Genomic DNA, 13359 nt, shown 5'->3' with positions numbered 1-13359 from the left:
ATCTGCAAAAAGCAGCGATGAGATCCCGAGCCCACCGAACTGCAACCCACTTCAACATACTATTCTATGACTATTCCCAGCATACTACAACACGTTTTTTTCGACATACTATACTATGACTTTTTATGACTTTTTTTGACTTACTATAATAAAACTCTTTTTTTGACATGCTATAACATTACTTTTTAGGATTCGTTCAACATGCTGTACTGTTACATTTTTTATTATTTTTTTTACATACTATACTATAACTTTTTTCTACATACAATAATTTTTCCTTTTCCTTTTTTTGAAATTCTATACTATGAGTTTTTTAAACTTTTTTTGACACTCTATACTATGACTCTTTTAACTTTTTTTTTCGACATACTATACTATGACTTTTTGTATGACTTTTTTGACATACTGTACTATATTATGACTTTTTATGACTTTTATGGCAATCTATTACATGATTTTATTATTACATATTTATAGCATAGTATACTTTGACTTTTTCATAAATTAGTATGACATACTAAACTGTGACCTTTTATAACATACTACACTGTACTATGACTTTTCATGACTTTTTATGACATATACTATGACTTTTTATGACTTTTATGGCAATCTATTATATGACTTTATCATTACATTTTTATGGCATATTATATTTTGACTTTTTCATAAATTAGTATGACATACTAAACTATGACCTTTTATAACATACAATACTGTACTATTACTTTTCATGACTTTTTATGACATATTATACTATGACTTTTTATGACATACTATACTATTTTTTTTTACGACAAACTATACCATGTGTTTTTTACGACAATCTAATTATATACTATAGGCCTATTATGATTTCTTTTGACTTTACATGACATGCAATACTATGACATTTTATTTTATGATTTTTTTTAGGTCTTTGTTGAAATCTTAAAGACAAAAACGTGGAGAGAGAGGAGGATGACATGTAGCAAAGGGTTGGATTTGAACCCATGGCTCTTGCCAAGTGCTCAGCCTACACGGGGCTCACAATTTACTGGGTGTGCTAGAGGTTTCCACTTCATGACTTTTAAATGGCATACTATACTATGACTGCATATGACTATACTGCATACTGTAGTACACATTGTTGGTGTTAAACACATGAAGCAATATTGTCTATTAACCTTTGATGGGGTATCAATCTTATTACGTAGAAGAAAAATAGTAAAATGCATGCAAATCTTTTACCGCTGCTTGGCTAAACCCCAAGTTTGTACAGTTTATAAATAAATAAAACAAAACAGCAAATGGACATGTATAACAGGTCAATTGGCATTCTCCAGAGGTTTTCTGTAAATGTAACAGGATTTGTCCAAAGCGTGGGCCTGCTGTAGGATTGTGTAAATGTGCTTTGTGTGTAAATGCCCCCCGTGATCCTCCCTGTGACGTAGTGAACAGAGGTAAAGCATGTCTGGGTACTCATTACCATGATATTGGCACACGTTCCAAATCGTACAGATTAAACTCCAGTGACAGAATGAATGAATGTGTTCCTTTTATATTCTCTTGATTTACTTCATCTCTTATTGAGCATGCAAGGACAGGTGATCTATTAAGCGTGCGTCCTTCAGGTTGGAACATTGGTATGAGATAAACACTCTTCTTGAAATCCTATGTGTTGTTTGCATTTAAATGTTCTCGCTTTCAAAAGTTGGTAGTATTTGTTGTTTACCTGTATGTCATAATTATAATGATTATCTAATATATCATAATGGAAAGTGGACTTTCATTGTGCAATGTCTTCTTCTTAAGCCTAAATGCATGCAATTACATAACAATGTTTGCATTTGTGGCCATAATGTGTACTATTTAAGTGACAGAATTCATCACATCTTTAGTTCAACCTTGAACTTGGGTTCAACCTCCAAGTCTTACCCTTTCACATTAATCAAGGCTTCAACTTCCTGGGTGTAGAGTTTTAGAGTCATGCTGCAACACAGGCTGCACACTAATTGGTCCTGATATTTTAACTGCAGCCAGGAGGCGGGTGCTAAGTCTGAACATCAGTGCTCACATGTGAGCTTGGCGGATGATGAGCTGCAGGGCACCCTGCTGTGACTGTGATCCAAACTGCATTGGCATGGTGGAGGCTAGACCGCTGACTGGAGACAAAAATTCCTGCTAATCCTATTAAATTAAATGGAATGCAGACTACAGGTTCTGGGAAATTATTTCTTTGTGGCACTTTAAGCCTCTGAGAGGCTGGTGGTGGATGGAATAGTTTAATTGATTGATCAAAAGCCCTTGTGTCGCAAAAAAACATTTACTTCAGAATACAGACATTTAATGAAAAGATAAATATTCTCTTCATAATGAATCCATTTAGCTGACTCAAACTGATAGCAACCACTTTTAATTGACTCTAAGGAGTGAGTGGAGGTGTCTTCCTCGCACAGGAAAGCCCACAGAGGACAAAACCACATTCTCAGCACTTACCGTCATGACTCAGCAGGGGGGTCTTTTTGCTATTTTCATCCCATAAGTCAGGACTGAATAAATCTGCCCTCCTCGAGTCAACTCCACCCCACCATGACACATCAAGCTCTTTAAGTCTGAAGACAGATGGCAGCATGGGGGCTTGCCCCCCTGTGTGTGTGTTTGTGTAGGCTTTGTGGGAGTGGGTGCTCCTGTGATGAAGCATTTCTTGAAACTCCTGGCATCATAGGGAGGGACCGGGATGACGTCTGTGAGCTTCTGATAAGGGTTACCCCCTCATGTATTCTGTGGCTGTTCTTTTGTCCTTGAAAAGAGCGAGCTGGGTTAGAGTCTCTCAAACAGCTTGACACGCTGTACCAACAAATGCAGGTTAAGCATTTATTTCATGTTTTTGACCTTGTGACTTTGAAACCGTTTGAGCAGTTCTTGCTCCGTCATTACAAACTGTACGCTTTGCCAACCAGACAGCTGGTTGGTGTAGGCCAATTAGGCTGGGCAGGGCGTCTCTCATTAGCGTCACAGTACCATGGAAAACAAACAGTTCATTGCCATCGTTCACCCTTTATCTTGATATAGCCCGTCAGATAACTCTTTGTTTTCTGTTTGTTATATCTAGGTTTGCATGCGCTTTGTTTTCATGGTGATGGTTACATTGCATGACACAGCAATTAGGAGTACTGGTGAGAATGGGCTAATGAAATTTTGGCTGAATATCTCTAGAAAATCTGATGACTATACTGTTCTGTACTGCTCAGGTTGCTAAATGTAAAATATTTAGTGAGTACTTTTTAAGATATTCAAAAATGCTTTACATAAAAAACTTAAAACAATCTAGAACACTAAAAGATGACACGTGTGACATGTGAAAATCAAACAAAAGCTTCATTTTAAGTTTTGTGCAGTGTTTTCTTTATTCTCACTGACACTGTAGACAACATCATGTCACAGAGCTATACATTGAAGCACAGATACAATGGAGTTTAATATGTGAAAAACTGAAACACCAACAGAACAATGAAAGGCATTCTATTTTATAAAAAAGATCAGGTTTTGTCATAGTTTTGTTTGACAGATTTCTCTCTAAGTGACATGTTTGACAGACCCATCAGTCAGATCATAACAAAATATATGATGTAACATAATATGTTCTGAGACACGTTCTGAAAATATGCTTTGAATTGTTATCCTTGTCTGACAACAATTTCAGTTTCAACATTCCAAGTTATTTTAACAAGAATCCTTTCACATTATAACAAAACAAGTCTGTTTATTAGAGTTTTGGCATTTGTTTTATTCTGCTCAGGTTTAACTCATAAAAAAGTAACCTAACCAATTTGTAGAGTTGGAGACAAAACCCAGCAGAAAGCTAGCACATATGTATATATATAAAACTGAATGGACAATAGGTGACAGATAAGAGAATGAACATATTGCCAAGTCATACGTTGTCACAGCCTTCAACTGCATCCTAAAAGTGTGTTTAACTCTCTTTATCCAATGGTGAAGTCCCAGTCATGTGTCCAAAGCCTCAGCAGATTTCAGTCCAATCTCAGAGTGATTAGCAGGGCTTTTCATTCTATCCTTAGCTTCCCATGTGTGTGATTAGCAGGTAGACCCGCTTCTGGAGGGAGGCTTTTTGAACTAGTTTCTCACTTCTCTGCTTGCCATAGGTCTAGTGTTTCTTTGACATTTTACATCTTACATGCTGTGGCTTGGGACTATTTATTTTCAGTCTTTTGTGGTTGTGGATCATGTGAGTATACGTACTTACTGTATATTATGGCCAGACTGCTTCATCTTGTGTACATTACGTACGTTATTAGCGCAGGAACAGAAATATACACTAATGACTAAAAAAACAACACTGACTGCAAACTGCTCTTGCATAAGGTCAAATTAATTAAAGTCATGTTGGGTAATAATTTGTTTGTGTGACTTTCACAAAGAAAGGATGTAATAATCCATGTTAAACTGGATGAACTCAAACTGGCCTGTATGCAGGATATGCTTTTTATTTTCCTTGTTTGAACTTTTTTTAGGAGCCTCAATTGGCAAACATGACACCTTAGGGATAAATAGCATTATTCTTAGGATCCAAGGCCACATATGTTTCCTGGTCATGGTGAATAAAGAAAGGAAAAAACACTTTGTATTTGTTATCCGCTGAGTGGCAGCTAGTTTGCAGAATAATTGTGTATGCCATTTTCTTTTTTAAATAACTACATTCTGCAACTTTGCAAACTGTAGTAGACAATAACCCCTCACAGTTTGGTGAGTTATCTCTACATACAAGTATAAGCCTTCTCTGTACCTTTGTTTTTATCATGATCACAAACCCTCCTGTGGCACCTGTAATACTGGCATCCTGCAAAAAGCAACTCTAAAATTATACTTCTAAAGAAAATCTGTGGCATCCATCAGTATCCATACATTTTTGTAATTTTATATTGAATGCTTTTTTCTTTTTCCTGAGATCATGAAACATATGGCCCATGTCAGCATCCAGTGTCAGAAAAAAGGGTGGCTGTGTAGGTCTGCTCTACTGTTGGACAAAGATGATATGATTGTTACTATAAAGTCAGTTAGAAGAATGTATTTAAAGCTCTAAATTCAGTTAACTGAAATAGAATTAACTCTCCTAGATTATTGAAGACATACGGTTCTACTAAAATTATATTTTAAGACAATTAAAATGCCGTTTAGGCTTTAAATTAATATACTGTACGTTCAACCTCAAGAATTGAAGGCAGAGGTGGGCAAAATGACACATAAGAGAATTCCCGGCAATCTATTACTGTTCTTTCCCCTGCCAAAACGTTCAGCTAGAGAAAAGACTTGCCGCTTTACTTGTCTACAACATTGTGAATACAAGGACAACAGCGCAACCTGATCTTTATATGTGTCAGTCAAGCTTAGCCTATTTTATTGCCACAGAATTTGACTCATTTTTACAACGAATTATCTTTACCTCCTTGTATTATCACAGTAAGAATGCATTGTGCTTATTGCAGATATTGCTTCTTTTTATAGGTAATCCTTGTGTTATTGATTCCAGGAATAGCTGGCTAAGGATGCATTTTCTTCCGTGACAATCACAGAGGTAATGTCCACTTTCACTGCTAGCAGAGACTTAAGCTTGTTATTTAATGTCACTCGGAGGATTTATTTGTGGCTAGATCCCCATTATCCCTGTCCTCGTTTACACTTTGATCTTCTCAGCAGTCTGCACATGCATTACGACCCTGTCATGTGCATCCCGCTTTAAAATGTAAACATTTAAAATGTAGACATTTGCTACGGTGAGTGATTTCAACAGCTGCTAAACTGTAAATAAATCTATTCTTAGTCTGGAAATAATTAGTTTTTTTCAATATAATAGCATATTAATTATTTGGCATTTTTGCCTTTATTTTACAAAGGATAGAGTAGAGAAGTGGGAAGAAAGAGAAAGGTATGAAATGCAATAAAGGTCACGAGGCCGAATTGAACCCTGGGCGTTGCAGTTAAAAGGAATTAAGATTCTTAAATCAGTGGTCAAATGTCTTCCACTTAGAGACACAAGATAACTGTATAACAGAGTTGTGCTGATTACACATACAGCCTTAAGTGATGTCTCTTTGTAAAGATTTTCTTCTCAGACAAGCCTTATGTCAGCCCTTATCAAACATGTTTAGGTACTGATTTAGACTTAAGTACTGAAGAGCCCTGTTTGTTTACCAGGAAAAGCTAAAATGGGCGTGAACGTACAAGTTCACTGTCTGCATGCCGGTTAGCCTGAAAGAAAGTAGCGTGTCAGGAAACAGGAATTCATCTTTTTGTTTATTTGTTTTGCCTTGCACAATGAACTCATCAGTTTAAATTGCTTTCTGGCTAGTTCTTCAACCTGTTTTTTCACTTTTTGTTTTAATTTCTCTTTCAGCCTGGGATGAGTGGGAACCATGCAGATGTGTGGTGCAACACCTTCCCCTAGGCAGGGCAGGAGGAACATGACCTGTCCTCTCCTGCTCACCTGAGACCATCCTTCAGCCACAGCAGAGGGACTACCACACGAAATGTCCTCCCACAAACACAACTTCCAGTGCTTCAATGCTGTAGGTGGAGAAGGCTTCCACAAGACTTCTCTTCCCTTCAAGCACCACACCAGCCAACTCCCCAGAATCCACCACCACGGCATGGTAGCCCATCACGAACCTCTGGAGGAATGCTACGTTTGCTCTGAGTACAGACATGCCCAGGCCCTGGAAGCATTAGAGACTCAGGTCACACCTTTGTATCACACTCATTCACCATATCACCACCAGCATCCGCACCAGTATGTTCCCAGGGGACCGACCAGGCCCGAGGACCACCCTGTGGCACATTCAGGCCGCATTCATCATCCCAGGTTCAATAACAGGGTGGTGCTGGTGAAGAACAGCGACCCCTTATTCAGGAAGACCATCGTCTTGCATCCCAGGAGTCTCCGCAGTTTGGGGCTTTTCTTAGAGGAGGTTTCTGAGCTCATGCAGTACCACATCAGGAAGTTGTACACTGTGGAAGGACACAAGGTAAGGTCATAAACAGTAGGAACTAGAAGATGATAAAAATATGTGTTTAGTTTAATGTTCTTTTTAACTTGATACTCTCTCACAAAACCTGCAGGGTTTGGGACTACAGGGGTTGTATGCGATTTTATTCTATTGTTTGTTCAGGAAATGTCTTTTTTTCTGTGCTCGACCCTAACGGAACACAAACCTATATGTAATTACTGAGTTGAAAAGGAAGGCTGAATCTGAAATAAACCTTAGTACGAAGAGTAGAATTTGGCTTTAACCTTCTGAGGACAAAGGACACATCGGCGAGCCCAAGTGAAGTTTGACAACAAAAGTTAACTTTAGACATTAATTTACTATTTATTCATATATTAAGCTACTTTGTGAACTCATTTCAAGCACCAAAACAAGTATAGGTTTGTTTTCACATGAGATTTTAGAAATATTTCCACTTTTGGGCAAATTATCTCTTTACACAAAATTTAGAGAAAGCTGAGTTTGTTCTAATTTTTGAAATGGAATATATGGGGATCAGGTTATATTCCAAAACCCTTAAAAGGAGAATTAAAGAAGATATCTAAAAATACCCTCAGACCTCAGAGGTTTAAAAAGTACTCTCAGAATATGTTGGTTTATAGTGTTCTTACACATTGCAGTAATTCATGCCTGAGATCAAAAACCAGAGTGAAAGAGAGGCCTCTAGTGACAGGATGGATTCCTTACTACTTCACAGTTGAGAGCGTTCATCATCAGCCCCACTGCAAACACACAATTTCAAAAAGTAATTTTTACGACAACATTCAAATATGAAAAATATCTCTTAACCAAATTTTAATGTCCTGGGTGTGTTGCATTATTGTCTCTGTATTGAAAAAAATACACTTGCTCTGAACACTAAATTTAAAAATAGATTTAAATCAGAGTACTGCATCTTTTTCCATGGAAACAAATACTGACATTGGATTGGTAAAACCTTCTAAAAGGTGCACCCTTTGTGTTATTTATTTTTTAACCAATAAGAGGATGATTTATGCTTACTTCGAAATCCTGTGCCATCTAAAAGAAAGTATTTCATACAGTACCAAAGTATTTCTGAAATAGATATGTCTACCTTGTGCTCTACAATCCCAATGAAATGTATGAAATCATCCAATAACTTATGCTATTAACATCCAAATCTACATCATATTCTGCTTCTTTTGTGTTTGATTGTTTAGTTTATTTTACCAGTATGACAATTTCATCTTGGGTGGAAATGCCTCTGTAACTAGATATGTGCAATTGTTTACCATTTACACAACAAATATCAATATGAGTTTAATTTGGTTTGAACGTAGTTGTTTAATAAAGTGGGATAAGTATTTTGAACATGTGAATTAGTGACTGAAACGGGGATATTCCCTCACACACACATTCAGATTGTGGGTATTGCACCAAACCCCATTTATCTTGATCAAATCAGAGCTATTTTTGAGAGAGAAAAAACAGGTCAATGTTGAAACTCCACTCCACTACTTTGATACCAGAGGTGTCTCAGAAATGTGTCTTCCACAGTGGCAATTAATTATCTTCACCTGGGCTTTGTGCAACCATGGATGAAGCCATTTATCTGCCTTCACCAACATCGGATTTACAATTCAAAACTGCACTTTCATCAAAACCGACTGCTTACAAGCAAAATGAAATCAACAAAACTCTCAATATTTTGCTCTATATGTTTCTCAGAGTTGCATAGCTCTCACTAGTAAACAGAGGCAGACCACGGTCATATGTGTTTCAGTATGGAAGCAAAATACAGTAGCTGCTTTTATTGGGCCTTTGCATGGAGATGCCAGGGAAAACAGGTCAGTACACTGAGTACACCTTAGATTAGCATTCAGTCTTTCAGACTTATCACCTGAAGACAGAAGACTTACATTTGAATATACACCACTGTGATGATAAGAGGGTGAATACACTTTTATGATGTTAGTCAGCCACGTTTGGTAATCATGTTGCAATACCAACAGGCATGAAGAGAGACTGTGTGTATCTGTTGCATTATACATTTTTGGAGTAGGAGGTGTCCTAAAGTGAAATAAATCAAATGATGGATTACAACGCTCGCACCACTGTGTTTCCTTGTCTATATAATTTAGTCTACTACCTTCTCACACTCAGCAAGCTTGGAGTACTGCTGAGCATTACCCATGTTGACAATGGCAGCTCACCGTCATTTTATAACGATTCCCTGAGACCATCCAGGATTAGGATGCTTAACTTGTCTTTAACTCACAGCCTTCTTTTGCATGGACTTAAAGCATTCATTTGCCAAAAAATAGGATAGAATTCATAGAGTTAATTATAATATAATCGTTCTAACACTTGTTAAAAGTTTCCCTGTGCATATTTCACATTTGCTATAGTCCTACATGATTGGTAAAAAAAACTGACATTTACTTAAAACCCTGATTACTATAAATACAGTAGTAGTATCAGACTAGTTCAAGTTTTTAAACTTGGTTACTGGAAAAGTTAAATATTAAACAATATTAAAAATAAAAAACCTATACTTTATGCTATTTGAGTAATAAAAAGGTAATGTGGAAAGTGGCCACAGAAGCTACAATATTGGTCAAATAAATATCAAATTCAAATCAAATTTGCAATCAGGGCTACAATGCACTCAGGGTTACAAGTAATAATATTAATAATAATAATAATAATAATAATAATAATAATAATAATAATAATAATAATAATAATAATAATAATAATATAAGAAGCACAAGGCAGCAGTGGACATGTTGTCCCTGTTAATGCAGGAGGTCCATTTACAGGTACAGTTGTAGGTGCTAAGTTGGTAAAACGCTGCACTAGATACGCCTCATTCTACCTCTTTAAGTGTTCTGCATTCAGGTTGCTCACACCTACAGTGCCTACAAAGGCTGACAAGGAATGATAGCCAAAAATAAAACAAATAAATAAAAATGAATTTTTCTCGTTAAAGATTTGTATAACAGTGTTTCTGTAAAAAAGAGAATCCATCTTGTGCGTAATATATGATAGGAGATTTAATTAAAAGGCCAGTCAGAAATCTACCTGGCAAAATTCCCCATCTACTTTAAAATTTGGCTTTTCCATGGACTTAAATCCAAAATGTTTCAAATCAAACGTGCTTGTGACCCCTCTGCCTATTTCCTTTTATTTTTGCTATAAATGTGATTCGGTAAACAGGCTAACTCACTTTCTGTTCTTCTGATTCAGATTGACAATGTTCAGAGTCTTATGCAGTGCCCCAGCGTGCTTGTCTGTGTGGGACGTGAGCCTTCTCACCCATCCATCGTGGAGAACTTTCAGAAAACATCTGATGACAAACTTCCAAAGCTGAGAGGGAGGTCTCGCTCTAGTGACTGCAATGAAGGACACAAGGGTAGGAAAAACAGTTAATTGTCACAGAATTCATGAATGTGAATTTTGTTTTTTAAATGAATTACAAATTACATTATTAGCAGTGTTTCCCTAGTGAAGGATCTGCAGTTTACAGTATAATTGTATTGCACAAAAGGAGCTATGTCATCTATTTTGTATTTTTTTCTTTTGTTTTGTTTTGTGTCTTGATGGTAAACCAAGGTCTGCCAACAAAGAAAAGTGTCATACAGCCACAACTGGAATCTGACAACAGATCTACCAGGCAGTCAGTGTCATCTGAGAAGTCATTACCAGATGGAACCGACTCTCCGGAAAACGTGGAATCCTGCCTGCACACTGGGGATGGAATAAGAGATGATGATATAGAGAAACGGGTTCGTGTTAATAAAGATGGCAGTTTGTCTATGGAAATGAAAGTGCGCTTCCGGCTGCAAAATGACGAAACTATACATTGGTCAACAAAAGTAAAAAAGACAACAGGCAGGAACTCTGAGTTCCTAGAAGGACACAATGACCCAGATTTTGTGCAGGTTAGTGATAAAAGTCATTCAGAATCAGAACACATCTCTGCTGGTGAGCAAGTTGAGGCTTACATCAAAAGACACTATGAAAGACACACAGAGGAGCCTCACTGTCCTCACTGCTGCAGTCACTGCCAGGATTACGTCCCGGGGACACCTGGGGCAACTCGCTGCATTCAAACTTCCAGCTCAAGTGCATCTTCACATACGATGGTCTTGAGAAATACAGTGGTTGGAAGGCAAACTAGCGAAGAGCATGCAAAAGAACAAACAGAACAAGTGGTGGAGAGAGAAAACTGTGTGAAGCAGACTGTTGAGACATCTAAAATTGTAGAGTACTGCACCATCAGGAGTGAGACTTACTCACCAAAGTGCAAGGTGCAATCCTCCACACCGGACAACTCACTTAGCCCTACAGAGAGAGAAACCAATGCTTCAGGGCAGTCTAGAATGTCCAGAAAATCCAAAAAATCACACACTTGTAATTGTGAAGTGTCTAAGGATCCTAAAGATGACACCAAAGGACAAACCAAGGCCCAATCCGAAGAAGAAGGTGGGACACAAAGTGATCGATCAAGTGCCATGTCTGTCAAATCAAATATGTCTGGCAGAACAGATAAATCTGAAGAAATACAGAATACAGACTCTGAAGATTTAGAGGGGAAAAGATCCAAAAGTGCCATGTCAGTTTATTCAAATGCCTCTACAAAATCGAAATGCGATGTTTTTGATGTTACAGATGACATAGTGACAGCTGAACAACATAAATCAAAGGAGGATGTTGATAAAGAACAAGCTGAGGAGAAAAATGTTGAGGAAGAGGAGGAAGCTGAAGAGGCTGGAAAAGATCAAGAAAGAGTGCCAAGTGGCATGTCATCCAAATCAAAAACCTCTGCAAGATCTACACATTCAAAAGCATCTCAGCTTCAAGATGAAGAAAATGCTAAGGAAGATGGTCAAGAGAGAGCCTACAGTGCCATGTCAGCAAAATCAGCAAAGTCTAAAGTATCTGAAATTGAGAATGCTGAGGAAGTGGAAGACAATGGTGATAGAACACCCAGTGCTTTGTCAGGAGTGTCATCAAAAACAGCTGACAGGGAGGAGGAGGCAGGGGAAACTGTGGAGAGAGCTCCAAGTGCCATGTCAGTGACATCCATCGATTCAAATGCATCCGCAAGGTCTACAAAATCAGACAAATCAAATGGATCTGAACAATCAATAGTGTCTGATCTTTCTCCTGATGAAAAACAGGCTGGAAATAAAGAAAGAGCATTAAGTGCAATGTCAGCTAGGTCTATTAAGTCAAATGTGTCTGCAACATCTAGAAAATCAAAAGGTTGTGAAGAAATGAGTGAAGTAAAGGCTGAAGGACCAGAGGACAGAGCAACAGCTGAAGGAAGACCACAAAGCACAATGTCAGTCAAATCAGAAAAGTCGGTGAAGTCAAATATTTCTGCAATATCTAGCAGATCTAAATCATCTGAAACTCCTAATAAAGAAAGTGATGACAACCATGAGGATGGAATTGATGGAGAGAAAAACGGAGATAATGAAGCTGAAGAAAGAGCATCTAGTGCCATGTCAGAAAAATCTGCAATATCCAGTCAATCAAAAGCCTCTAATGATAGGTCTGAAGAAAACAATGATGAAGAGGAAATTGCAATAAGAGCATTGAGTGCAATGTCAGCAAAATCTGCTAAGTCAAAGGCCTCTGCAGTATCAACAAAATCAAAAGCTTCTCAAGTTTGTCCTAAATGTGACGGTATTTGTGATGAGGGAGATGTTGAAGAGGAAACCAGTGAGCGATCACCAAGCTGCATTTCAAAAAAATCCAGTGATTCAAACATGTCAGCAAGATCAAGAAAGTCAAAATGCTGTGATGGTTCAGATAGAGAAACTATTACTGAATATGAGGAAGAGAGGGGACCTAGTGCACTGTCTGTAAAATCAGCACGGTCAAATGTGTCAGCCAAATCAACACAGTCAAATATTTCTGCCAATTCTAATATGTCAGAACATGGAGAAAGAGCTCCAAGCGTTATGTCAATTGCATCCGCTAAATCTTCAAAGTCAAATGTTTCAGCAAAATCTAAGAAATCAAGAGGTTCTGCAATTCCTTCTCAAAACTGTAGTGATGAAAGTGAAAAAGAGCAAACTGAAGAAAGAGCACCAAGCAGCATGTCATCCCAATCAGTCCAGTCACACGTATCTGAAATATCTATAAAGTCTTCAGTGAGAGCACCAAGTGCTTTGTCAGGTAGATCAGCAAAGTCACATGCTTCTACAAAATCAATCAAATCAAAAGCTTCTGAAGCTCAGTCTGGCAAATGTATTGCGACTCCTGATGAAGGCCATAAGGAAGAGGAAGTTGAAGAGAGAGCACAGAGTTCCATGTCAGCCAAAACTGCAAAGTCAAC

General features: G+C 37.7%; 2 protein-coding genes across 4 annotated transcripts in view; both read left to right on the top strand.

Annotated features, from left to right (window-relative positions):
• rp1l1b (rp1 like 1b) overlaps positions 1 to 13359 on the top strand; it is a 26792-nt gene that overhangs the window by 3703 nt on the left and 9730 nt on the right. The window contains exon 2 of one of the 3 annotated variants that reach the window (XM_032543720.1): positions 12650 to 12658. The exons of the other annotated variants lie outside the window; for them this stretch is intronic. The gene's annotated coding sequence lies outside the window, so the exon portion shown is untranslated. The remainder of the gene's footprint in view (positions 1 to 12649; positions 12659 to 13359) is intronic. 3 annotated transcript variants of the gene reach the window in all.
• LOC116706693 (oxygen-regulated protein 1) overlaps positions 4038 to 13359 on the top strand; it is a 9371-nt gene continuing 49 nt past the window's right edge. The window contains exons 1-5 of the mRNA XM_032543635.1: positions 4038 to 4231; positions 5534 to 5578; positions 6398 to 7025; positions 10257 to 10422; positions 10623 to 13353. Of these exons, the coding sequence (XP_032399526.1) occupies positions 6531 to 7025; positions 10257 to 10422; positions 10623 to 13353 (3392 nt within the window). The 5' untranslated portion in view covers positions 4038 to 4231; positions 5534 to 5578; positions 6398 to 6530. The remainder of the gene's footprint in view (positions 4232 to 5533; positions 5579 to 6397; positions 7026 to 10256; positions 10423 to 10622; positions 13354 to 13359) is intronic.

Source organism: Etheostoma spectabile, chromosome 18 (assembly GCF_008692095.1).
Source record: "Etheostoma spectabile isolate EspeVRDwgs_2016 chromosome 18, UIUC_Espe_1.0, whole genome shotgun sequence".
NCBI classification, from domain to species: Eukaryota; Metazoa; Chordata; class Actinopteri; order Perciformes; family Percidae; genus Etheostoma; species Etheostoma spectabile.
Note: the sequence above shows the minus strand (reverse complement) of the source record. Positions and strands in the feature narration are given on the sequence as shown.